General features: G+C 43.3%; 2 protein-coding genes across 4 annotated transcripts in view; one reads left to right on the forward strand and one right to left on the reverse strand.

The window, feature by feature from the left end:
* Positions 1–21,848, forward strand: part of TSHB (thyroid stimulating hormone subunit beta) — a 37,824-nt gene extending 15,976 nt beyond the window's left edge. For both annotated transcript variants that reach the window (XM_075115821.1, XM_075115822.1), the window contains exons 4-5: positions 19,945–20,051; positions 20,163–21,848. The gene's annotated coding sequence lies outside the window, so the exon portion shown is untranslated. The remainder of the gene's footprint in view (positions 1–19,944; positions 20,052–20,162) is intronic.
* Positions 114–26,424, reverse strand: TSPAN2 (tetraspanin 2). 2 transcript variants are annotated; one of them, XM_075115815.1, is made up of 8 exons: positions 26,338–26,424; positions 23,472–23,574; positions 9,869–9,966; positions 9,344–9,418; positions 8,719–8,820; positions 7,460–7,534; positions 6,625–6,708; positions 114–3,871 (listed from the first exon to the last, which is right to left on the reverse strand). In XM_075115815.1, exons 1-8 carry the CDS (start codon positions 26,404–26,406, stop codon positions 3,725–3,727), a joined length of 753 nt encoding a protein of 250 aa, XP_074971916.1. In that variant the 5' UTR covers positions 26,407–26,424; the 3' UTR covers positions 114–3,724. The 2 variants fall into 2 exon arrangements, with proteins under 2 accessions (XP_074971916.1, XP_074971918.1); XM_075115817.1 differs by lacking the exon at positions 114–3,871 and adding an exon at positions 4,255–4,661.
* Between the last annotated feature and the right edge of the window lie 266 nt (positions 26,425–26,690).

Consider the following 26,690-nt stretch of genomic DNA (forward strand, 5'->3'; position numbering starts at 1 on the left):
CGGGCGGAGGGCGGGAGGGGGCGCGTGGCGGAGCCGCCCTGTCGCGACGCGGGGGGCTGGTCCTGACGGCGCGCGCCGCGGGCACGGAGACCAGCTCTCTCGGGTAATCGTTTATTTCAGGTTATTTTTATTAGAAAGTTGTTTCAAATTCAAGACAGAAAAGGTGATACAACGCCACTTCAGAACATGTTAGGTTAAGGGAAGTGAAAGCCGATTTCGGCAACAGAATAAGTTTAGTTTGGCTTTTTTTTTCTCTGAGGGAAGCTGCCATAGAGGTAATTCTGCTACAGACTTTGCAGCATAAAGCGATACGCCAGTTTCTGTTCAAAATCAGAATTTGTGCTATAGAAACAAATGCGTTATATGAGAAGTGGTTTGTGTTTTGGAGAACCTAGTGGCTGAAGCACCAATAGAGAGGAAGAAGTAAGATTGAAAAGCTTTATTTATGTACATTTTCTACTAACAGTATCTGATGCTGTTAATCAGTAGTCTCCAAAGGCTGTAGAATATAGCCTTTGAAGGCTTAATTTCTTTTTCAATACATATGAAGTATATTTTGCTATAAAACTATCACTTTCAGTATAAAGAAAAGTGAAATATGAGTCTTCATTGTAGGGATATTACAGGGCTGTGCTTCGTCAGCTCCTGTGCAATCTCTGCAAGGTATCAAAACTGGCTGAGGTTTTCCTGTAACAAATGAAGCTTCCACTGAAGTCAGTTACTTAGAAAAGTTAGACAAGGGAAATGTGAATAATGACATTTACAGATATAAAAAGGGCATCAACAATTTATATCTTTATGCTTTAGAACAAACTCACAGGAGAAGAAGAAAATGTGTGATGTGCTTTCAGAAATAACACCTTGAGGGGTCTGATCTTTTGTCACTTTCCTCTGAAAGAGGTACAAGGGACAGGACTAAATGGGTGCTTCTGCTGACTTATATGGTATCTACTGTGCATCTGGTGCATACCGGCACTGGAGTTTGCTAGTTAAATCCTGGCAGGCAGCTCTGGAGCATGAACTGTATTTAAAGAAGTTTAGATACTGTTTTGGATTTAGTTACCTTTGAAAAGCTGTCTTACTGAAGACATATGGTGTAGTTGCTTGGAAATGATTTTGTACTGCTGACAAAGATTTTGCACTTTCAAGAGCTGAAGTGAAAGAGCAGCAGCTCAATAAACTGTGGGCACCATATAGCCAGTCTTCATAGCCATAACCCCGCCTGTGGCATCTGAGCATTTAAAGAGAGCCGTTCAAGGTAGTCAATGAAAATTGGAGTTGTTAACTGGCTATGACCTAAAAGCAACAGGAAAGAATTCTTACAGCTTTGACAGGGAAAGAACAGCTATATTTTCTGTCCCTTAATGACTTAAAAAAGACTTTCAGTTACTAAGATGCAGAGAAAACAGCAAATATATTATGCACCTGACAACAGCAGACAGCAGCAGGAAACAACAAAAGAGGCTATATCTCTGGATTCTGTTAAAGGCACTAGTAGATGCATAACATGTTGATTTCCAGCTTAAGTTACACCAATAACTTAGAGGACTAAACCGTTAACTGGTATTATTCTGTTCCTGATATGCAGTGCAAGTATCCCGTATACATAAACAGCAGTGAACCCTAGAGTATAAGCAGTAATTATAATCAGAAAAACAAATGCACCATTCAGAGGAAGGCAAAAACCCCCACGAACCCAAAACACTTCAGCAGAAAGTCAGGTTGTTCAAGTCTGAATTGGTAGAAGGTTTCTTTGTACCACTCTTCCCTGTTTTCATAAGGCATTTAGATATTTTTGTACTTCTGGGGGAGTGGGGGTGCTGGGGAAGCAACAGAAGTTTCTGCAAGCTGCCTTTTTAAGTGCATCTCAGAAGCAGGAGTGTCCATCTTCCAGCTTACTCAAGAAACAGCAAACAAATAAAGAAGTATAGTCTGGTCCTATCATTACATTTTGGTGCTACAAATCTGAGGAATTAAAACCAATTACATGTAGATGTGTTGAAACTAAATACTGTCATTGTGAGGGGCAGTGTAACAGAAGGAAGTAGTTTTATTTGCAATAAAGTTCTTTCCCTGTAAGGTAATAATCTTGGAACCTGAACCACTGGCTTCCCTATTGTGCTGTTTTTTACTGGTTTTCCTGGAAAGCTGCCTTGCTCTGAATGGTGAAGGTGACACTACACTGAGGTTTCTTCCTTCTGTCAGTATTGCCTTGGGAGAAAACACCCCAGCTGTATGCTACCCCGTTACCTATTTAGAGCAGAACCAGTTGTAGGGACAGTCTCAAGTGTACCTGGGATCCAGGAAGTTGCTTTGGCTATGTCAGTTGTCTGCTGTGAGAAACTTTATTTCTTTGTTTCGGTTTGAGACCCTCATGGATTCGCTGCCAGTGTCATTCTCCCAGTTGAGCCTTTCTTAGGAGCAGTGGGGTGCTATTTCCTGGTCTGACGCTTGCAGAATAAGGTCCCAGGCCCTACTTCTACATGGCTTCTGTAGCTAATCAGCTGTGAGAAGAGTGATACAAGCCTAACTCTTCTTTGGCATAGGATATAATGTCTCCCTGTCAGCTGGGTACCTGAAGCCAGGCCTGGAGACTGCTCGGATGGCAGTGCCTGCTGCATACCCAGCATTTAGTGCACAGCTGTCGCAGTGTCACAGTTTGTGGTTGAACAATTTGAAAAGAGAGATCAATGTAAAAGACAGCAAGATATGTCAATTAAACCAGATACATGGAACAGCAATGCTACTTCCAGTCATGAAGTAAGGGAAAAGTGATAGGAGTTCGAGTTTCTTTGGGAAATGAGAGAAAAATATCATGAGGGATGTATATTCCACGCAAAGATGTGCACTAGAATGCACACATTTTCTGAAACCCATTTCTTTCCATGTGTTTCAGTGGAATAAAGACCCCATGACTTGTAAATGCCAAGTCCTGTTAGACATCATGGACCATTTCAATGAGATTCTTGGATTAACTGAACTTTTTCCCCATCACGTGTGGAATAACTGCATCCAAAATCTGAACTAGTGATCATCAGGGAGACAGAGCTGCTGCGTGGGTATTGTTAGCAAAAAGCTGATCTCTGAAATGGTGAATTATCTCGAGTAAGCCAAAAATTAAGAGATTCTGAGCCTTTGATGTAATTTATTTTCCCCTTCTGGGGACAATCTTTCTCCCTCTTGGGCTGTTTTAAAAGGAACATTCTCTTATGAATAAATATGACAAATAGAAAAATAAAAATATAGAAACAAACTATGTAAACGCAAGCCCTGAGGTATTTCAAGCACACAGTGGAATTTTTATACCTGACATGCAATCTAAAGGTGCCAGTAAGAAAATCTACTTTATGGCTTTGTAAAAACGTCCCGTCTTTCTTTCCTGCCTTACACCCGCAAGAAAGGGTGAGAGGTTGAGGTAAGAGCCCCATGGAAGCTGTGATAGTCACAGAAGCAGAAACAGAGGATATTAAAGTGCTGCGTGTCTTTACCTGACCATTTTCACTCTTCGGTTGGCTTCCACAGGCCAGTTAGATTCTACAGAGTATCTGACAAAGCTGCTGCTTTTCTGGATATAGGCTCTGCTCCTGCACCAGCATATATACCATTAGAGTCTTGCAGGATAAAGGGCTTCTGAATAAAGATTTTAGTGGCCCCTTTAGCTCATAGATTTTTTTTTTTTTTGGTGCGTGCGTGTGCACGTGTGTGTGTGGCTAGCTTGGGAATCTTAAGCACACTTTGCACTGCAATTGCTCCCAAATGACTGCGTTATCTTGCCAGCTTCCCACCTCTTTCCCTCTCTTCCTTTAGCCTGGATCTCCTTGGACATGTTTCCTCCCCCAGAGCTTTCTGCATTTGCATGAAGGGTCCAGTCCTAAAAAAAAAAAAAAATCCAGTCTCTGCATGACAGTGAAGTCAGTGGGTCTACTCAGGTGAATTAAAGTTTGCTGGAGCAGGCCCTTTGGCATTACTTTTTTTTTTAATTAAAGTAAAATTTTATTAATTGTACCCTGTTTGGGCTTTGGAAAGAACAGTTACAAAATGGACTGTAGGCCTTACTGTTTAAAATGGCATTTGTTCCTCTGCTAATTCTTGGCAAACAGGGGCTCAGTATGAAAGGGTTTCAAGCACTGTATACCTATGGCTGTGTGTTCACTCTTGCATAGTGAGACTCTGGAAGAATATGCATGCAAACATGCACACACAACATATCCATTTGCACATACTTACCTAAACAAGGCAGTGCATACACAGGTACCTGCTCATGTGCATATGTATTTGTAAGGAGAGATATGCATGTGCTTACACAATGTCTATAGATGTGTAAACTCTTAATTGCACATAAAAAACATTAAAAATCAAATTAGTCTTAGATGCACCTTTGCTTTTTTCATTAAGAAGGACATTTTAAAACCCTTTTTTGTTTACTTTGGTTTTACTGTAACTAATACAATTCACCTGCTCACCTAATGGGATGTTTTCCTCTCAGTATGTTAAAACACTAATTAAAATGCATTACAATTATTAAACTGGGTAGAAGAGCACTTCTTGTAAAGCTTAGTCTGGAACTCCTGGGACATAGTTGTGCAGTGAAAGTTTTAGATCATGTCTCTTGTGTTACGGATCACACAGCACAGAACCATGCTGAATATCATGCCAAAGATCTAGAAGAGAAGGGATGCAATTTAGGGATCCACTTACAAAACAGTTATAAAATAGTCTGCATATCAGAAAAATCTGAAGGTTCTTATGGCAAAGCAGCAAGTGACTGCTTCCATCTACAAACCCCAAGACATCAGACAATTATTATAAGAGATTTCACTGATACTCAAAGCCAAGACTGTATCTGCTCACACTAGCTTAACTGTTCTTTGTTCTAAATGTTAAGGCCAGCATAACGGCCCCAAATGTTAATATTATAAATTTTACTGACACCAATAACTCTGACTATTGGTCTTATGCCTAGTATTGCGCCAAAAGTTTCTGAGTTTCAGAATGCTGCTACATGGATTATCATATATACTTTTGAATAAGAGCAGAGAATGATTCCAGAGGAAACCAGGTCTCTGGAAGTGGTGCTGAGCGTTGCAGTTTTACAGAGAAAGCTAAGCTCTTAGCAGTTACTACTCAAGGCCAAGACTATACACTAAATATAAAACTCTATTCATGTCAGGGAACTAGTTAACTAGAGGGAATGTTAAAAGCAGAGAACCATGGGTGGGTATTGCCAGAGTCTCCAGAAATTTTCTTTTTGCCATAGGTTGATTCTCCAAAGCAGTTAGCAGCTACCTCCAGATGCTTCGCTGCTAATGATGGGATGTGAGCAATACTGTCAGGCAGTTACACCGAGTTCATATCCCCTCCCCGCACACCTCCCTAAGGAAGAAGGAGACAGCTGACCAGTCACACCCCAAAAAGTGTCAGAAACAAGCACAAAAAAATGTAGAGACATCTTTTGCTGCTAAGGAGGTTATAATTTCGTAACTTCTGCTGTATCTGAGGTGAGAAGCCATAGAAGAGATGTTCACATTTCTAGTGTATCCTTGTTGAGCAATGAGGTTATTGGAACTCTGCTGACCTACCCATGGTGCTTTGCTGTATTTTTGAGTGCGCCTTCACATTTTATACACATCACAGGATTGTTTAATCCCCTTTTCCCACGCCATGATTTCTATAACATATATAAACCCTTCATCTGCTTTTAAGTGTCCACAGAAGTCCATGAACCACCTGCTGAAGGTGTCTTTCTTTACTAATATTCTGGCTCCTCGTGCTGCTTCAGACTGCTGCTGGTTCTGAGTCTGAAGTAAGTCATAGCACAGGCATGCTGGAAAATGCTTTCTCTTAAAGCCTGTGTTTGACGCAGACTGCCCACTCCTGCCATATCCTTGCAGCAGGGTGACATCTATTGGTCACAGCTCTGTCATTAAGGAGCAGACCTTGGGAACACAACAATACACCCTTGTGGGAGAAGGTGGACTGTAAGGAAAGTTGTCGATGCTTTGATAACACAATTTGATGAAACAGCTAGCCGTAACTAGGTGCTATGCATTTAGGTATGAAATGCTGTTCTGAAAACTCTGCGGTTTAAATCCCCTTCCTTTAACAAAATACATACTGATCACTGGATCTATGACCTAGAAAGTCTGTTGATAAACTGTCTTTCACATTGAACTAATGCTACAGCCAGCATTTTCCCAGAAAGCCATTTCGGTACAAAGGGTAGGTACTCTCTATTCCCTATGAAATCTAAGGAATGGATCCTCAAAGGGCCCAAAGCATCAGTCTGCCGTTGTTTTAGAATAGATGAAATACTGCTACAGCCTTCTGCTTTTCAGTTTGGTTCATGTGCACTCCACTTTCCTACCATGACAACAAAATAAGATTACCATTAGAGGCTTTGGACCTTGTCTAAAGACACCAAATGAACTGGTAAAACAAAGTCACACAAGTCTGCTTGCACCAATGCGGGCAATTCCCAGAGAGAGGACACACTGAAAGTGACAAGAACAGCTGCACCTTTGAGAATCTCACCAGTTGCTGTAAAACACCTTCCGCAAAGCTTTGAGTAAGGAACAGGGTACTGGGCTCAAATGTAGATATGAGTGAGAACATGGATTTACTCACTGTGATGCCAGCAATTGCAATTCCAACAATTCCAAGTAAATGGAGATTAGCGTCAATTACATTCTGGATTTCAACCAGGCAGTTCTATTAAAAACAAAATGGAAATATTTTTACTTCTAGAAAAATACACTCCAACCAACTCCATCAGCTGTTCTCACTATACAACAGATAAACATGAAAAATATTATGGTCACTGCCCTAATTCTTGCACCCCTGCCTTGTGTTTTGTTGGAAAACTTTCACAGCATATTCCTTTTTCTAGTGAGACATCTTACCTCGTGCCTGTACAGGCTGACACATACAAGTAATTTTCTTACAATCAGTTTTCCCTAAATTTAAAACCCTTTAGATGATAGGCCATTCTCAATCGGGAAGTTTGGCCCTTCAGACTGACATTGTACTCACAAGCAGATTGCACAAAAGACAGAAATAACAGTATCCTCCTTAACACCAACAAAGTTTCTATTCAGGAGTCTCCATGCATGATTAAGGCAGGTGTTCCAAAATCCAGTCTTCCCAGGGCTTTTCATTTAGGGACTCCTGTTCTGCTATGTCCTTCCCACTTTTCTTTTCAGATGATGTAATATTGTCTTAGCTACCATGGGATGCTACAAGCAGGCTTCAGAAATGAGGTCTGGGCGTGTTCAATGTGACCTCCAACTTATTTCTGCCTCCACTCTGCTCCATTTCATGCTGGAACGTGCAAGGTAAAAAGGAAGTTCTTCCTTCCTTTTACTTACAGAATGTCTCCAATTGTACTAAACAATTGAAATGAAAAAGGGTCTATTGACATGAAAAACAATTGACATGAACAACCAGAACAGAGAACACTTGCCTTTGGCATCCGGATATTCTCGGGACAGGGTAATCCCATTTGTTGTTCCATATTATCTTTACCACAGCATTGGAGCTAAGTGAGAGGGGGAGGGAGAGAAAGATATGAAGAATCAAAGAAGGGGAAACCATAGACTTGTCTCATACTGAAAGTGAGACAATAAATAACAAAAAAAAACCCCACAAATAGATTAAGTAATAAATTTATTCCCTATATTAACTGCTACCTCTGGTAGAGTTCCAACTGAGTGGGCCAAAATTCTAAAAAATCAGTTTCAGTTGTCTGAAGCCATATCAAACAGACAAATTTCTATTAACACCAACTTCCAGAAGGAACTTTTATCGCAGTATCTCCTAACAAAGCAAACAAGTGGATTTTGGAAAAGCAGCTCCCTGGCTTACAAGGAAACAGGATTTGTAAAAGGGAGAAAGCAGAAACTTCAAATAGCGCATACAGAATTATGGGCAATGCATGAAAGCTACAGCAGAGAATGCTAGAATCTTTATTTCTAACAAAACATAGTGCTGGGTTTGGAGACAGTAATAAATCAGAGTGCTTCAGAAGGATTGTTTTTCCTGTTTGCCTGTCTCCCACAAAATGCTTGGAATTCCTCTTTGGGTCAGAAATAACAGCTATGGGAGAAGGACAAAAGGGTCTGAGGTTGTGAAATGTTTGTTCTAAAGAACGTGGGAATGCTGTAGGGAGCAACAAAGCTTGGGCTTGATCTCTGTGGGAGGTCGTGTAGATACAGGATGAACACAAATAGGATTTAGGAAGTCACAGGTTCTAATTCTGATTCAGACATGAACTTTTTGGGTGGCCTGAACTGAGTCACACATGTGCTTTTGGTTCTTTACCTACTTGGTTCAGTCTGTGACAAGGTCTGCCACATTGTAGGTCCCCGGACACTGGATTCAGACCTTTTACCTCTCTTTGCATTTGTAAGCATTTATTCTTAGATTTTAGCATCCAAAAGGGCCATAATAGTCGTATCTTCTGCACAACAAAGACCAGAAGCATCAGCTGAAATTTAAAAGCCTGGCCGTTTTCAGTTTCAAAGGTAGGGATCACTTGGGATCTGAAAACCAGTATTCTGGCAGCACCATCAAGAAACTGGGTTGTGAGCCTCTGGCTCACTCATTTTAAGTAACACTCTGTTCTATTCTTTCATACCTCAGTGGGAGGAATTGTGAATTTGAAAGGGTAATGTGACAGTAGAGTAGTAGTGCAAGGTATTAAAGCTCTGGAGGACTACTCACAGCCAAGTGGTAGCGATAGATAGTCCTGTTGACATTCACCCCTGGGTTTTTCATATAGTCATCATAAATGTCTTCATAAATTTTCTGGACTTCCTGTATTGCCTGCAGAAATCAGACTTTCCAAGTGAGTGGCAATTAAGTCTTACCCTCAATCCAGTGCAGACTTCCAGCTTGTGTTACAAACCTCCAGAGCAGAAAACTATGCTTGGTAAACTGAGGTGCCATGATTGGAAAGACAGGAGGTTTTGTGGCCTGGTGGCATTCAGAGGGACTCTGTATGGGTCATGTATGTACATATGCTGTATTCTGTTTTGGAAAAGTTCAGTGCTTGAATTTGTTTGACCTTTTCCCAAGCAATATCCTCTTATCATAGTTCTACTTGATGCTCCTTGTGGATGTAAGGTTGTTCCACACCTACAGATTTTCTTTAATAGAGGCGGGCAAAAACTGCATCCCATTCTGGACTTGTGATAACACAAGCTCTCACTGACTCCAGATAAGAATGTCAGGGAGTCTTCCTGGGAAAAGCCTCCTGGAAAGTCTTCCTATGCAAGAGCCAGACTGTAGGTCAGTTGGCAAATTCATAACTGCCCCATTATTACATCAGAAGTTGCTTGCTACTTACCACTTTCTTGCCTATAAAGGCAAATACTCCAGCAGTGACCTCAGCCGCAAATATCACCAACAAGCATGCAAAGAACTGCAGAGGAAGAAGAGAATCTTACATTAATATACCTTGCACAATTCTGCTTTATATGGACTGCCAGTCAGTCCCTCATCCTTGCCCAGGACTGAACAGCCCACACAGTAACTGAATGAAAGCTGGTAAGCACTGTCTGTAACAAGGGTATCAAGTCAGATTTCTTGTAATATGGAAACAAAGGTGAAAATGGCAAAGATGTGGCTCAGATGTTAGCTTCAGAAAAGACAGAGGGTAATTCCAGGAAATACATCACATGAGACAAGCAATGGAACTTCTTTGGGTATGGAAGCTCTCCAATAGCACGGTGGCTAGAAATGTTAGATAAGCCAGTAAAAGGACATAAGGTGTTTCAGGTCTTGGGCAGCAAAGATCTTTCCACTAATCACACAAAGCATATGCTTTCGAATTATTTTCCTGCAGACCAGGCCCTTGAAACCTTTTACTTACTGCTCCAAGTAAGCACTGAGATTCCCGCGCTGCTCCACAGCACCCAAAAAATCCAACTGTGGTCATGAGAGCCCCTGCTCCCACCAATACATAGAGTCCTATGAAAAATCAGAATCAGACAAGAGTTTAAGAAGGTTTTTCTGCTCAAAGTCTGCTACCTATTTTGTCAAAACCACACATTTGTAAGTAACAATGGTCTCTGGCTCTCACAAAGAACACATTACACAGAAAAGTTGCTCTTGCCACAAAAAGAGACCAATGATTTCTTCAGAATTCTTGGAGAATCTCATGAAGACAAATGAGAAAACATCCACCTCCCAGGTTTCCTGTCCCAAGGGCAGCTCAGTCCAGGAAGAACATATACCATACCATCCATAACCACCTTAAAACTCTTCAGTGAGGAACATAAAGACAAAAAAAACCCACAAAAAAACCCAACCCAAAAATCCCCTACAAAACCCAGCGTTGCCAGAGGGCTCATTTCTGTGAAACTTGGGGCAGGAAATGTGCTGTAGGGGTGGAACTTAAAAAGCTACCTGGCAGCTATGCTCTATCAGTTGCCTGGTGGTACATAAAAAAGGACATTTGAAGATCTTCAGGAAAGGTACAGGCACTACAGTGTGATGTTCCTCTGAAATCCATGCTTTGGCTAGGGAAAAAGCTGATTGCTATTGGAAAGAGGAGGATGATTGGGGAACCCCTTGAAAGCTGTTAGAGGAGATGAATGAAACAATGAATTTGCACCCTTTGGCAAAACAATGAGTAGGAAGGACAGCCTGGGGGAGGTCATAAGCTTAGACACAGTCCCGAGCTTGGTCACTGCAGAGAATGGAATCTGGTCTACAGATCAGTGATTTGGAGCATGGCATCTTCCTTTTATAATAAGTAGCTGCTTTTCTGCCTGCTGGGCAGGCATATCCAGCCTTGTTACTTTATATTTTTCTTCCTCCAACATACTGATGCCAGTGTTAGAATATGAGACAGCAGCAGCTTTTAGTGGCTAATGTTATCAGTCCATTATGATCAGAAGACTTGGAGAAGAGTTGCCTGAAAGTGAATAGAATGAGAGAGCCAGACAAATCAGATATTTAAAAAAGGTGTTTCTGTTTGAAAGGAGTAGAGTCTCTAAGACTTAGAGGCCAGGAACCTTGCACGCATGGCCTACAAACACCATCTCATGATGCATGCTGCCCTCTGAACTGCAGGATACTCTTCTCCCACCACCTTATTTCAATAGGCAGAATCAGAATGGCTTTGCAGCAGCCAGTGGCAACACTGCATTACCTTCATGTTCTGGACGTTCGCAGTTAAGTGTTATGCAGTTACTGAACCATTTATGGGGCTGCTCAGACACCTTAGCCAACCTCTTCCTGGGACTGCATTGCTGAATGGGCTTGAGGCTACTGGCTCAAGGAGTTATCTGCGTGTAGACAAATTTAATGACATAAAGAAAGAACAGCAAATAGCGGATCATCAGACTAAACACATTAGGAGGATAATGAAGCAATCCAGGGATGAGACTGCCAGCAAAGACCAGGCTTCTGACAAGTACAGAACATGGGAGGTGTCACCATAGCCCCATACGTAGTTAAAGATCTAGGATCCTAGCTACATTCAGAACTTGACAGGACAAAAACTGTAGAGGTAAGGGGAGTAGCATTTATCTCTGCCACTTGTAAAACTGCTAGAAATACTCACATTTGACAGGGGTTTTGTTTTGAACGGGCTTTATCTCGGACAAAAGGGAACCAGAGCACAGAATTTTTCTTTCCTCACTTGTAAACTGACATGCTTGATCTGTGCTTAGGCAATACATCTGTTCACATACAGTGTCAGTTCCCATCAGACCACGACGACTGTGTTTCTGCCTTGCCTCTGGGTACCGTGTCAGCCAAAGTACAACAGGGTCAGTTCAGTGCCTTGTAATTCTAGGCTTTCTCTCGTGTGGGCAATGTGGAGGACGCGCAGAAATCTGCCATGCCAATCCACTGTTAGAAAAAACAGTTTCATTGCCCTCGTGCCGTTATGAGGGGACAGTTGAGCTACAGACTGTGAACACTAGAGGGCACAGTGAGCCTTGCTCCCAGCTTTGATTATGCATACTTTTAATGAGAACGTTTAGTATTCTTCATTACCAATTAAACATTATTTTAAAATCGGATCCAAATCTTTAGGGTTAACAGAGCTGCTGGCATTTACTGTCGGCGGGCCTTGTGTAACCTAGACTAGAAAGCCCTACAAATGAGAGTTTGCAATGACTCCTAGGAAAATGAAAAAACAATGAATATACAAGTGCAGAGCATCTAGCTACTCTGCCACACAGATGCAGCCTACTTGGAGAAGGCAAACTGCTGCCTGCTGCCCATTCATTGGCACATCACTGTCCAGTCACTGTATATTGGCTAGATATTTATCCTAGCTGATGTGGTCCTTCTTCTCCCCTGCATCCCTCTTGCACCGGTACCCTTCCTGTGCCAAGGACTGCTGCTGAGAAACACATTCTGCTACATGGCAATAAGCCAGTTATAATTAATATGATTTTGTCAGGTCTGTGATGCCAGATATGTGGGATTTGTTGCAGACTGTGCTGGCAGTTCATAGTCTGTATTTTCTAGATTTTTAATATTCAGCATCTTGTGACTTACTAGGGCTAAGCATTCAAGCTAATACTTGTACACATATTCACAATACAGTGGTTTTTACTCACAATACAGTGGTTTTTACTGAGGGAGGGATATACAGAGATCTATATGGGTCAGGAGAGAAAGGTCAGCCCCTCATGGAAGATGAACTGGAAAAGACAAAAATCTTCTCTCAGGTGCAGAACCTGCAGTTCAACTGCCAAATACCAAAACTGCCATTTCCTGAGATCTCCATGGTAATAAACAGAGTGTAATTACGAAGATGTTTCCTGGACCCTTTTCTGCATGTTGTTCCCTACTCAGGTCCCTTATCAGGTAATTATTTATCAGACAACTTAGCAGAGAGACTTTTTGTTTAAGAAGACTGGAAAGAAGTCTTCCCGTTTATTTTTGTTGCTTCCAGCTAGCAAAGACAAACTCTCTGAGGCTCAGGGGTGAGACCACTTTCAGGAATTTGGATTTGCTTTTGTCTGAGAAACAGACTTAACATTTCACTTGCATGACTCACAGCTAAACCACCTCAGTCAGAACTTCCCTTTTAAGGCGTGTTACAGGAAGAACTCACACCACTCACTAAACAAAGCTGAGCTCGCAGTGTGTCTGGCTCCACAGTTGAGCCAACCAAGACTTTAAAACCACCTTCTTCCATCTTCTGTTCAGGAGAGTTTATTCCAGATTTTGTGCTTTCTCAGCCTGGGACAAGTAGTTGCTGATACTCAGAGAGCTATTTCTAGATGGAAAATAATGACAACAATTAGAAAAAAATCCACAAAACTAAAGATGTTTTTATTTGTCTATTATATATACACACGTGTAATCTTTCACACAGGAATGAGACAATTGAGGAGTAGCTTGGAAAAAATCTAAAGGGACCAGTTTACTTCTCAGCTTGTACTGTAAGGCTTCCTAGCCCTCGGATCCAGGTATGCTCAACTGGACGATGATTTCCAGGAAGGGTATCAAAACAATTGATTCAGAAACACCCTAGATGGTGTAAGTATATATGACAACAGTAGTATTTATTTTCTTAGTGGGCTATACACAGCAACGTAGGCATGATCACCTCAAATTTGTATAAGGAATAGACCTAAACTGGCTGTCTAGAAAGCAAATAGAAAAGGGTGACAATGTATGACACCTCTTGCACTCACAGCCTTACCTAGGGACATCATGCATTGATAGCCATCAACTTAGCCCAGTTAGGATCAGCAAAGCAGACAAATCCAGAAATTCGGTGGTGTTCATGTCGTACATTGCATAGCAATAATATCGTGTCAGAAGTAACTAAGCTTCACAAAAGCCTGTTCCTTTCAAAAAAAGCAGGATGGAAAGCAAAGCCTTAATCAGCTTCTATTCATAAGTGCTTCCATTGTAAAATACAAAGCCTTGGCATGGCCTCCCATTTGGCATCTACAGCACAGCAGAGAAACAAAAAAGACACTTAGAGTCACAGAATGGAACATATCTGATAGCTAGAAACTCTGACACAAAAAAGTTCACCACAAAGCACAGCATGGCAAAAAGAAGTGGGCAAATCAGGTTAAGGTAGAGAGCTTGTTTTGGTGAATGGAAAATTTTGAAAAGATTGTCTAGCTACAGCTTTTTGTGCAGCAGAAGTAAAAAAAGTACAAGGTAGAAAAGAAGCATATGTTTGCAGCCTGTGTGAAATTTTCCCCTTTACCTCTTCTTGCCTCTGTTCATTTCCTGATTCCTAATTTTGTCACTGTGATCTGTGTGTGCTAATGAAAAGAAGTTGACAACTAACTAGTCTCTGAGTTAGGTGGCAGCAGACAACAGATGAAGACAGAATACTGAGAACAGGCACGCTGCTATGGCGTTAAGGAGGGCAAACACTGGACCTAATGGCAGAAACTGGTCAGCTGTGTGGCTGCCCACAACGCAGGAATATTTGTTGCACCTGCACGCAGGACCCACAAAGCAAGTCACTCTCAGCCCCTGACTGCAGAGGGATGAAGAGGCACATTCCAAACAATTAAAAGCCATGTGCAAAATGCAACAGAAAATTGGTTGATCTGATCAGATGCAGCCAGGACACTGATGACTGTGAGGGGTACTGGAGGAAGTATGGGCTTCTTTGTAAACACAAGAAGATGAAAAACAAAGTGTTATAGGGCTGGGTTTTTCTTTGGTTGGGTTTGTTTGGTTTCTTTTTGGACAGAGCCTATTCTCTTGACCTTTTTTTGTGGGGAAATATTCATGTTTTGGGGTTGTGGGGTTTTTTGTCTGTTTGTTTTAGCTGTGCTAAAACATCCACACACAACCACACAGATTTTTATAAGCTGTGAAGAGACACTAACACTTTTACTTTTAGTATTAAGTGAGAGAACACCTAATAACAAATTTACTTCTTTTCTGGCTAAAAAACAGAGAGTGTAAGAGAGGGGGAGCCCATACTTCAGCCATTGTTTCATTTTGAAAAGAACAAAGTTGGAAAGCAGTAAAGCAGCAGCTTTTCTGTATGCTTGATTTTTTTATTCACCCTATGGGGAAAGTCATTATTTCCTGAAAAGAAAATGTCAAGTGGGGGTATTCCCTGTGAACATTCCGACAGGAGGGATTCCCATTTTCTAGCAGACTCTGCTTTGCAATTACAATGGGAATTAAAAAGTTACCTGGCAATCTTAAAGCAACCTATGGCTCCCAATAGTGAAGAATCCACAACAAATCCACAATTCGGTAGAGATCTCTAGATTGGCATCTATGTTCACAGCAGAGTTCTTCCATAAGATACTGCTTCCTCTGGGTATGAGCACGTATACCCCACTGCGGCTGTACTTGGAGACAGCGGATCTAAAAGTGTGAAGAAGCACCTCAAGAAGGATAAAGGGTATTCTGCATGTCATTGAAATCTGCAAGACATCTGTTCTTTCTTCCTCAGAGCAATTAAAAACCGCTCTCAAGGTAACATGCAAATTATGCCAAACTAATCTGAAAGGAAATGTCACCAGTTCTTCAGTCTGTCATGTGGCACTTGGACAGAGTGACAACTATGTCCTTAGGACCAGAGTCCCTTGGTGCTCCCATTGCAAAGAATCACGATAGGCAAAAGTGTGTACTACCAATGTTTTAGGAACAGAAGGGAAATATTACAACACAAACCAGGCAGGTAGGAACCTACTAAGGGGAACATTTAAACCCTTTGTATCTCAGGCAATGCATGAATGATCACCACCACCAGCAGATACGCTCTGCCAGCCGCCTAGGCTGGTAGAGATCTAATTTCAGAATCTGCAGTAGAACAACAGAACCCACTCCCAGAGTTGTGGGGTTTTTTTTTTGTTTGTTTGTTGTTTGTGTGTTTTGCCTTTATTTTTTTTTTAAATCAAAACAAAACTTACTGACAACTTTGAGATACAAATCCCTGCCTAGAGCCTACTGCAAAGAGCAGGAGCAGATGAATGTATGCTGTCTCTCCATCTGGCTTTATTTCACATGGGTTTCTTGTTTACCTGGCTGCTATGGTCACTTTCCATTTTAAATAATTCTACTTTTTTGGGCTGAGTAACTAACACTGAACAAACCTCCAACTGTTCATACTCCACTAAGAAAACAAGAAGCTCTGTTCTTGGTACAAGGGATTCAGAGGCAGCAATGACAGCAGTCCTAGAACACAGACGTGTCTTGAAGAGATTTTCCTGAGGTTGTATGTGCATTACAATCTGGGAGGCAGATGTGCTCCTCCACAGAAGGAGTGAGGCTCTCAAGCCCTCAGTGGAGCACCAAGGAACCTAACCTGTAGTGCAAAAGCACTTTTGGAGAAGGTGAGAAACATATGTAGGAGTTGGAAATAACAGGCCAGACAGCGACAGTTGTGTATGTTGCACATGGTAGCAAAGTCAGTTTCTGAAACAGGCTTGTTACTAGAGATTACCATTTTTGTCTTAATAGTTTTTTAGTATATTTATCTATAAAATACATTTACAAAACTGGAGAAGAGAGGCAGAGTCCTCTGAAGGAAGTTGAATTTCTGGAGAATTGGAACATACCCTTAATTTGAGCATAATGCACAGACATAATTACAAGTCTTGTGTGAATTCAACAGGTATTTCGTGGTTAGTCTTCCTCAAACCACAAAAGCATTACCGATACCAGCCAGCTGGTAGGCTTCTGCTGATGCTTAAGTCCTGACTTTCCTTTAAAAGAAACCACTGTAATGTAACATCCCCGTCCACTGTCTCTTTCCTCCCACAGAGTACCAGCACTTGTCACAGATCTTGCTCACATGCATCTCACAACCCTCAGTAATTATGTCCCAAATTCACTCAAGCCAAAGTACGTCAGCTATTACCTTCCTAGTAGTCTCCAGTGGCTCTGTCAATATCTACTTCACCCTATACCAAACTTCACTGAAGTAAAATGTAATCAGCATACCTGTATTAGTGGGATCTGTACTATCACAGTTGAACTTCCCAGAATCCTGTGGCATTGGATTCTACAGTTTAATGATGTTAATAGTTTTAAAAGCTTCCTAATATTGAAGTTGTTCATAGTGCACAGTACGATAATAATCTTGTCACACTTCCTAGTACTTTTTCTAGTTTTATTGCATCCTTGTTGACCAGAACCACATACAGCATTCAGGACTCTGAGTGCACTGGAAATTTACACAATGACATTAACATTTTTCAGGTGGATTCTCATTTCCTTTCTTAATAATTCCTGACATGTATATGCCTTTTTGACTGCAGCTGAGCAAGGCACTTTTGTCAAGAGCAACTGACAGTGAGTCTAAGAGCACATTTCTGTGTGGTTATAGCTAATTTAATATCTGTCACTGTTCATACCACTTAGATTATCTGTTACCACTTGCATCACTTTGCTTTATTGATACTGTATTTCATCTGCCTTTTTAATACTCAGTCATTTGGTATTCTGAAATCCTCTCACAATTCTCTGCAATCCTCTCTAGATTAGGACACCCTGAATGATCCTGTGTATGCATACATTTCCATGCAGATACCAACAACAATTACACACTTCTAATGCTTAAATGCACAGGCTCCAAGCCACCCAAAACAGAAAACAGAGTAAGGTGTAACAGTAAGGCCATAGGTGTTCACAGAAATCTGCAACCCCCACAGCAGCAAAAGTTAGGACACTGCAGATAGCTGTCTTTACCCACGCAAGTGCAGATTAAGTGCTGGAACAAAACAAGCCAACTCAATCAAAATCCTCTTTGTAGATGCTTTTGAAGTGACACACCCCAAAAAGGAGCTAAGGGCTTTTTTGTTGCTCTTTTATTTTTTTTCCAGCAGACAAAATGGCTTCATCGTGGACAGTCCTGTATTTCCAGCTGTGTCAGAATGAAACACAACACAGGACATTTCCCTTGAGATATATGGGGTTGTATCAGTTTGGTTCTTTTTCTGGAAGCCACTTCAGAGACTGGCATCTAGAGGAGTGTTAGTCCTTTTAAAGAGAGGATGAATGAAGAACAAAGCATGTAACTGAAAAAGCCTCCGTGTTCCTGGAGTTTAGTGTGCTGTTACAGCAAGAGGAAACATCTTGATGTCTTTTACTTCAAATGGGACCAGTGACAGGTTTATCCTGTCACCTAGGTTACTTGTACAGGTGGCCGTTTCTGGAAAAGTAGGAGTGTTGCGCCTGTGGTACTGGGCTCTGGCCTGTGCATGGGTAGTCTGACCAGAACGAGACACAACTGCTTAATCGCTCACAGAGGTAGGCTGATGGAGGCCCCACGTACTCAGTGAGCAGTACTGTCAGAGGTCAGCGTTCGCAGCAACGTGACCAGTGTGCAGGCACCAAGGTGACTTGCAGCTGCCTAGAGGAAGAAGAGGGTGTGTCAAAAAAGGAAATGGCATTAACTGTTGCTTCAACTGTTGCTGCTGGGTGGAACTGCCTAGCTTTAGGATAGCTACACACAGAAAGAGTAGGGTGGGAGAAAGGTTTACCCATGAGGACAGTTTAACAGGCAAGAAGCACAAAGTGCCTTATCATGCTTAGGTGATTAATTAAAAAAAAACAAAAAAAAAAACAAACAAAAAAAAAAAACACCAAGCCTCCTGAATCTCAGCACATTACAAATATGAAACAATCAACCTGAGGTAGATGGACAGGTTATTCTGTTAAGCTTAATTAGCTTGCTTTGTCAGATTTCTAACTTTGTGGTAGCCTTGCCTTTACTCTGCCAGGCAGGATACTGACTCTTAGGAACTGATTGCTAGTCTGAGGACTTTGAACAGCTTTCATTCTGAGTAAGCATTTTTTTTTGGGGGGTGATAGTGGTGCTGTCATGTTTTTAAGCAGTTTTCCAGTGCAGCAGCTTTCATTTTCCACTCAGGGCCACTATCAGCCTTTTCTAAACCACTCTTAAACTGCAGAAGAAGAGACCTGCACATAAGATAACAGTAAGACAGACAGGTTCATTGCTTAAGTACAGACTAAAAGCCTCTCCAATACATGTGATGGCAGGACCACCTGATGCTCCTCCTGTGGTACTGCATCTCTACAGAGGCTGCTTCGCCAATAGCTCTCATTTTAAAGGCTGATAGAGTATGAGAGGCTATGGATTTTGGAGAGAAAATACTGTTGACTAAGGGTATAGTGCTTGACTCCAAAATACATGAATAGAGCTATAACAAAATGAGGCACAGGAGCAGAGAATTGCCATTTACATGGATTTAACTGCTGGCCAACTCCTGTTTGTATGGGCACCCACTACTGTGGAGAAAAACTACTAATATCCTTCAACTCCAGACATGACTTCATATCCTAAGGCATGTACCATCTAACTGTACCTTTCAAAGCCAGAATGATCACTCATGGTCTCACAGACCCCAGGAAAAAGCCACAGCCACCCTGAAACTTCTTTCCACAATGGGTTTGGCCCTGATGAACGCCTGGACCACAGGTTGGATCATGGAAGCGGAGCAAAGAGAATGTAACATAGCAGAAAGTTTGTGAGCTCTGGCTGTGTAGGAGAAGCAATGCTTGAAGTGCTGCCAGTTATGAGAAAGAGTCATCCAGGTTGATTCATTCACATTCACTAGTTTTTGTTACCATTCCTGATGGGGCTTGTTGAGTACATACACTTTGTTTTTATTGCTACTGGCAGTGATGTGACCCTCTGCACTTCATTTATTAGGGATACAGAGAGTTTGTCCTCCATGTTGCCCAAGGAACCAGAACAGACTTTCCTCTTCATCCACCAAAAGCAAACAGGGGAGAATAGGTGTCTTGAACTGACCCTTAAAAAGTCTCCGTTTTAGTTCTTTCTTCACAAATGTTCATCTTGCCCTTAGCACGCACTTTGTCTTCAGTTCTGTGCTTTACGTATTTTTAAATTTAAGAACAGCACTACTACAAAGAGTTAATTAAGGACCAATTAATTGTGAGACAGAAATGCTGACAACTTGGGTTCACACAAGCATCTCTCTTTTCCTTCTGATGCAGACTTTCCTGCCCAGCAAAAAACTTGCCAGAGGCTTGGTACAGGAGTCTCAAGAAGGAAGAGCAATCCAAGGGAATTCCCTTTATTCTAGAAGTCTTTTCTCAGTTTGGTCAGTACAGTGTCATAGACAACTCAGATGAAAGAGGTAACTGCCCAGCTATTGACCTACGCTGAAATGATCTTTTTTTGTTCTTTCTTTCTTTTTTTCTCTCAAGTACAGCTAAGAGAGGAATATATGAAATCAACCACAGCTGAACTGCAATAGAACAGGAAGGCTACAGTTTTGCCACGCCACTTGAAGCCCATGCACAAAAAATGTACTATGAGATGGAGTAACATAAAAATACTGTCATGCCTGCCACTGCAGTGGGAACTCAAAAAGTTGGGGAGCTGCAGAGAGACGATATCCAATTGTAGGAGGCCACTCCAGTAAGTTACATCTGGTAAAGTGGACGGAGACTGCATGGGTCAAAGAGTTCCAATTCCAACCTTTTATGTTGTAGGTTAAAAAAATATAAGCTGCAATGGGGAATATGGATCACTGAACACAAAACCACAAGCAACAGAAAACTAAGAACACATATGTGCTTGACCTCAGCGCTGCTGCCTGTAAGTTGTTCTCAAACCGACAAAAACATTTCAGTGGCTGGAAAAGATGAACAGGCCTGGTTGCCAAGTCATGGCCCGAACTATTCCAGGGGGCAGAAAAGACAGCTGGACTGCTGGTAAAGAACAAGGCTATTTAAGGAGACTCATTCCGGCCTAATGGAAAATGCAAGGATATAATTACCAATTATTTTAAACTAAAACAACATTTCAGATCCAGGGAAAAAAAAAATCACAAGGAAGCACAAGAGAGAAGCTGTTTAGATTCAGCTGGCAGCTCAAACAGGTACAAAAAGAGTGGAATGTGCTGCTCTTTAGAAGCAAGAAAATAAGATGTTTTCCACAGGATGGTGATTCTGGACAGTGCTTCAACCTACAAGGCAAGCTCTGAATGCAGCTGCACTGTTGTTCCAATCACTGACACAGAGCTGATCTGATCACAGGGGCTTGGGTTATCGCAAGGCAGCCACAGAAGCGGTCAGTGGAACAGAGCGAAAGAAATTATCTTTAAAAATATGGTCACATGTTTATATCTCCAAGTCATACTGATGATTCGCTTTCTCTTTTCAGCCCTCTGGGTAGCCGCTCCTTCTGTGCTGCACAGTGTTCCATAGTAAGAATTCCTATGCAAAATTCTGGCTGTCACCCAGAATGCATATTACAGAGCAAACACACAAAGCCAAATAAGCAACACTCCTAGAGTCTCTGTTAGAAGGGCCCAATACATAATTGTCAAGGGGGACCCAGAGCTGAAATCTAGGGAGGTAAAGCTCTTGAGCATGACGATGAAGTACGGCCTTGCCTGCTGCGAAAAAAACCCCACTGTTACTGAACTTATCACCATTCCTCTACCACTTACTTAGTCACAGATTGTTAATAGCCTCAGACTTCTGAATGGCTGCCCCATCAGATGCTCAGAAGTCACAGCAGCATTTAACATGATTCGTAATGAGGGAGGGCAGCAGAAAATTTTTTATCTAACAGGAATTCTCTGTTCAGAGCACAATGCCTATTACAAAAAAGGGCCAAAACTTTCTTTAGAATTCAGTCAAAAGTGCAAGTTTAAAAGAATTCTCAATATATTTATGTCCCGTTCCTTAGCACTTCCTCAGTTAACAGTTACATATTACATCATACAGCTATATAAATACATGTGGCGGCTCCATAGTTGAATGTCATGGGATATGATGAAACTTTTACAAGACCATTCTCCAGGACTTCCCAAAATTAACAACTCTGAACAGCTTTTGTAATTCCTATTCAGGACTGAAGCAGATTAAATCTTTGAGAGATTTAAATACTTATGCACCAAAGAGTATCTTGTTTATTCCGTAACTGTTACAGTCTGCCTGCGAAGCTGTGAAATGACTGTGGTGCTTATTCGTATCACGGGATGTATTACTTTCTGGCTTCTAGCAAACCAACAGTACTTGATTTTGAAGGCCAGAACATCCTTCTGTCTTGTTGAATCTCCTGGGTCAAACATAACTCGATGGGGCAGGGGAGAGTTCCAAGATACAGCATAGGAAATCAGTAGGTATAAACTGGATCTGGAAATGAAGTTGGTGATCTAATATGCTGCTGACATAGCAGCTCAGATGTAAGAGAAAAAGTAAATAATTCTTCCTGGCTTTCTGTGTCAGTGGAGGTCCTGTGGGGTATTTTACAGTAACCCTCAGGTCCCAATCAAATTTTCATCTGAATAGTTTTATTCAGCCTCATAAACTGCCACAGAAGCTTTGCTGGACATAACATTCTACCCATCTGTTCCCACAGTGCTGCACAGTCAGGTCTGTACCTCTAGCCTGGTTACATATATTAAGGCAGCTTGGGGTTAGGACTGTGGTGTATCAGAGTCAAGGTCTCCACCAAGAGAATCAGTGTATTTAAAGTAACTGCACAGCCCAGGCAATATTCCTGTGATGAGTAACTGACTGCCACAGGACATCTCAGGCAACTTCCATTCCTGGCCACCCTGTCAGAGTGGCTTGATGGACAGGGCAGGGCAGGGTATTCATTCACACTTGGCATTTGTAGATGGCAAAAATGTTTGCACCAATTGGATTTTACTGACTGAGTCCATCTCCACGGGTGATATATTTAAACGGCCCTTCCGGTGTAAAGGCACGTTACAATTGCCAATGGACAGAGAAATGCAGTTGCTGGCAGTCCTAGACAGCTGCCATTTAAGGATGTCTATAGAAATGTAACACAGGTGGCATTTCCAGAAAACCCAAGTGGAAATCCTAGGGAGAAAAAAAATTATCTTAAATGCTTAAAATTTTATATCACCAATACTAATTTGGTGGGCTTGGGGAACTAGCTGATTCCTATTTAGGTTGAACAAACAGTTCTTGAGATGACAGTAGTTTTACTTTTCAGCTGTGGAAGGATTTGCTCTGATACTTAAAGTCACACTGAGGGCCTCTGTGTGCAGACACAGGGAAGACTGGTGAGCAGAAGTTTTACTGCTGCACTGGTATTAGAAACATTCAGAAGTGACACTGTTGTCTTGGCTAGCAGCTGCACAGAAAACTCTGGAAGGATATACTGGCGAGCCCCACTTTCCAGGCGTCTCTCACCCATCTCAACTTCTATTCTGACAGTATTAGCACAATTCATTTTGGATACATTGGGATTGGATCAAATCTGAAAGAAGAGTTCATTTAGGCCTAAGTAAGTTGATGCCAAGCAGAGAAAGGATGAAAGCCATCATACACATGACACAGCACCAGAATGTCCACTTGTGTGTAGTTCAGTCCAGGAACTGCTGGCGTTGATACAATTCAATGCTTAAGGTTTGTCACATGCCCCAGGGTGAAACCAAGGCTAAAGGCTACTGTCATCACAGGCATTTACAGTTGGACTAATGATCTTAAAGGTCTTTTCCAACCTATAAGATTCTGTGTGTATTTTAACTTACCCATGAAGACATACTCTGGAGACTTTTTGTCTGAAGCAAAGTCTGCCAGAACCCCACCAAACCGCAGCCATAGACCAAAGGCAATGACAGCCAGTCCTGCCAGCTGGAAGACAAACAGACCAGTCAATACTTCAGTAACAATTGGCTGGAGAGCATCAAAGAGGTGTCATTGGCACCTTATGCTTTCTTGAAATCCTACAGATCAGTATTGCACTGTCAGAAAATTCATGAAGCACTTGCCAGTGTTTGGTAATGATTAATTCCTATTATAGTGCAATGTACTTCTTTCAGCCCTTTGATGGAGTGGTGCTTCTGAACTTACTAGTGCCTTTCAAAACTTGTAAGCAAGCTCATTTAGTTACCAAAACTCATCCTGAATCGCAATGGGGAAAGTGGTGGGGGGTGCGGAGGGGAAGTGAATGCCCATGAGAAGAACAGACAGGCCGCAAAACCAGTGAGGAGCACGCTCTGCCTTCTTCCTAACCGTCAGAACCGCACTGCACTCAGGCAGTATGCACAAGGCTGCTCAGGGCCTGGGGCTGGAGTCAAGATGCTGTCACTGTAGGAAAAGCACCTGTGCTAGTTTTGGCTGGGGTAGAGTTCATTTTCTTCACAGTAGCTGGTATGAGGCTGTTTTGGATTTAGGCTGGAAATTGTTAACACAGGGATGTTTTTGTTACTGCTGGGCAGGGTTTACACAGAGCCAAGGCCTTTCCTGCCTCTCACCCCACCCCACCAGCGAGGCTGGGGGTGCACAAGGGGTCCCAGCTGTTTTAGGGCTAAATAACAGCCTTTTGGGCTGAAAGGCTCCTCCTTCCCCTGTATCTATCACAGGTCTAGCTCCAGTGTCATGGGATATATGATGCTGTAGAGACACCAGCTGGACCTCTAAATCATCATACCGAACTACAGGAGATGGTCTGCCATGTCAGAGTTGCTGCTGCTGCTCAGTTGTAAGAAGGGTTCTGTTTAGAGGCTTACCAGGAGAGGTTTGTATTGTTCTTAGGGATGCGCTGCGATTAAGTGTTTGGACCAATTATGACAGGGCATTTTTCTGTAAATTACCATGGGACCCCCTATCACTAGGAGGTAAAAGGATTATTACAGTGTATGATATCTTGGATCACAGAAATGACTAACAAGTCATGGATGCTGTCAAACACAAGGAAAAATTCCCTTTAATGCGAACGAGACTAGATCAAAAAGGAGTGTCAAGGCATGTTGTTTTGGGGGAAAGATCTACAGACAGTGGTCTCAGCCCCACCACATGCTAGACATATCTATAAGCCTACCAGGCAATGGTGTGTTTCCTGGCAGACAGCTGCTGCATCCTGCAGGAGCAGGCACAATGCTCTGCTGCCGTTCTGACAGAGGCCCAGGGCCTAGGTCTGCAGCAGCTGCGCAACCTCGACGAGGTTCACAAAACACCTGCTGCTTACCACATCCGTGGCAGCCTGGCGAGGTGCTTTTTCAACCTGCCCTGCATTCTCTGGCACTTGGTTCATCTGGCACAGCTACAGCAAAAGAAAGCAGGCAAACATGTGGCTGAAGAGCTTGGGGTCACAGCTTTCCCACAGAAGTGTCACAGTACAGAGAGGGAGGGTCCCCCTGCCACCCTGGTCACAGCATTCGAACCTCCCTGCTTGCAGGCATGGGCTCAGCCTTTGGACTGCCGGAGTGCACTGGGAGCCCCCTCCTGTCAGTCCAGGCTTCTGAGTGCCTCTGGTGCTTTGGGTGCATTTGCAATGAATGCCCCAGTCCAGCTGAGGAGATGGTTTCTTCCAGCTCAGTGAAAAGGCAGATAACAAAGCACAGTAATTGTCACTTTTGTGAAATAACATAACGCAAAGCTTTGTCCTTCTGCTGACTTGCAGCTGCAGCTGGGCAACATCACTCTGCTCCCACAGCAGCGCTGTGTACCCGGAGCTTGCAGCGCTGTCACCAAGAGGGAAAAGCATTTGGTTTAACTGTGTTTCAAGCATAAAGGAGACAAAAGCCCAAAACTGCTTGCTCCAGAGAGGCTGAACAGGATTATTTTGTGACTTCTTTTTAAAAAAACAGTGAATCAGAAAGAAAGAAAAACATTTAAGAAGATGACATTGCTAATTGTTTTCCAGTGTGAAAAACTGGAAAGCTGCTGGAAGGGAGAACACAGCATGAGGGAAAGTGCAAGCAAAAAGAGCTTGTATTCAGTCCTGCTATGGAACTGTGACGCTACTAAAAAGGTGCAGTGAGTGGAGAACGGGCATAGCATTCTCTAAATCTCTTGAGGGTTCTGCAGTAGGCACTATTCATTGGCACATCGGGGTAGCCTTCAGCAAAGTGAGTGCAATGTGATGCAAGTACTTTCTCTTAGGACGAGCTTGTAAAAGTAGCAGCTGTTGACTCATTATTTGAAATCACAACGTTTAAAAGCTGTGAAGTGCTCCACCGTGATACACTGCATGTGATGCTGGGAGAACTTTCAACGTCCTCCTGTTGTTTGAAATTTTAGGCCGGCTGGGGAAGTGGTCACTACATTAAATTACCAGTTAAGATGTTGCTTTCCTCAGCGATGCCACCTTCTGTCCAGTACCTGGTTCCCCGGGAAGGGCTGTATCTTTATAGCAGCGAGTAGATGCGAGGGCCCCGCCAGGGCACTCCTGCGCCCGGAGCCCCGGCCGCCGGTCCCGCCGCGCTGCGCCGAGGGACCCGCACGGCCCCGCGCCCCCGTCGCTCGCTCGCGCCCCCGCGTCCCCCGGCCGCGCCCCCGGGGCCCCGCGCCGCCTCCGCGCGGGATCGACGGCGGCCGCGGCCCGGGAGCGCCCGCGGCAGGTGCCGCCAGCCCGGCCCCGCTGCGCCCCGCTCCGCCCGGCCCGGCGCTCACCCAGAAGGTCAAGTTGAAGATGAACAGCAGGATCTTGATGCAGCGCATCCCCTCGCGCGCCGTGCCCATGGCGGGCGCCGGCTCCGGCAGCAGCTCCCGAGGCGGCTCGGCCCGAGGCGGCGGCGGCGGCTCCGCGCGGGGCGGGGGGCGGGGGCGGGGCGGCGCCGGGAGGCAGGTGCAGGGCCGGCCGCGGCGAGGGGCGGGCCGGGGCCGGGGCCCGCGGCGAGGGGCGGCAGCGGCGCGGCCGGGCTGCGTGCGCGGAGCGGTGCCCTGAGCCGCCGGGCCCGCCACCCGCACGCCGGCGCTGCCCGCAGGGCAGCCGCGCCCCGGCGGGCTCTGGCCGTGCGACCCGG

Source organism: Phalacrocorax aristotelis, chromosome 21 (genome assembly GCF_949628215.1).
Source record: "Phalacrocorax aristotelis chromosome 21, bGulAri2.1, whole genome shotgun sequence".
NCBI classification, from domain to species: domain Eukaryota; kingdom Metazoa; phylum Chordata; class Aves; order Suliformes; family Phalacrocoracidae; genus Phalacrocorax; species Phalacrocorax aristotelis.

Coding starts and splice junctions, on each gene's coding strand:
- TSPAN2 (XM_075115815.1), bottom strand. CDS start 26,406: ATGGGCACGGCGCGCGAGGGGATGCGCTGCATCAAGATCCTGCTGTTC. Junction 8,821..9,343: donor CCTTTATAGGCAAGAAAGTG/GTAAGTAGCAAG, acceptor TGATTTCTGCAG/GCAATACAGGAAGTCCAGAA. Junction 6,709..7,459: donor AGAATATCCGGATGCCAAAG/GCAAGTGTTCTC, acceptor TGTTTTTAATAG/AACTGCCTGGTTGAAATCCA.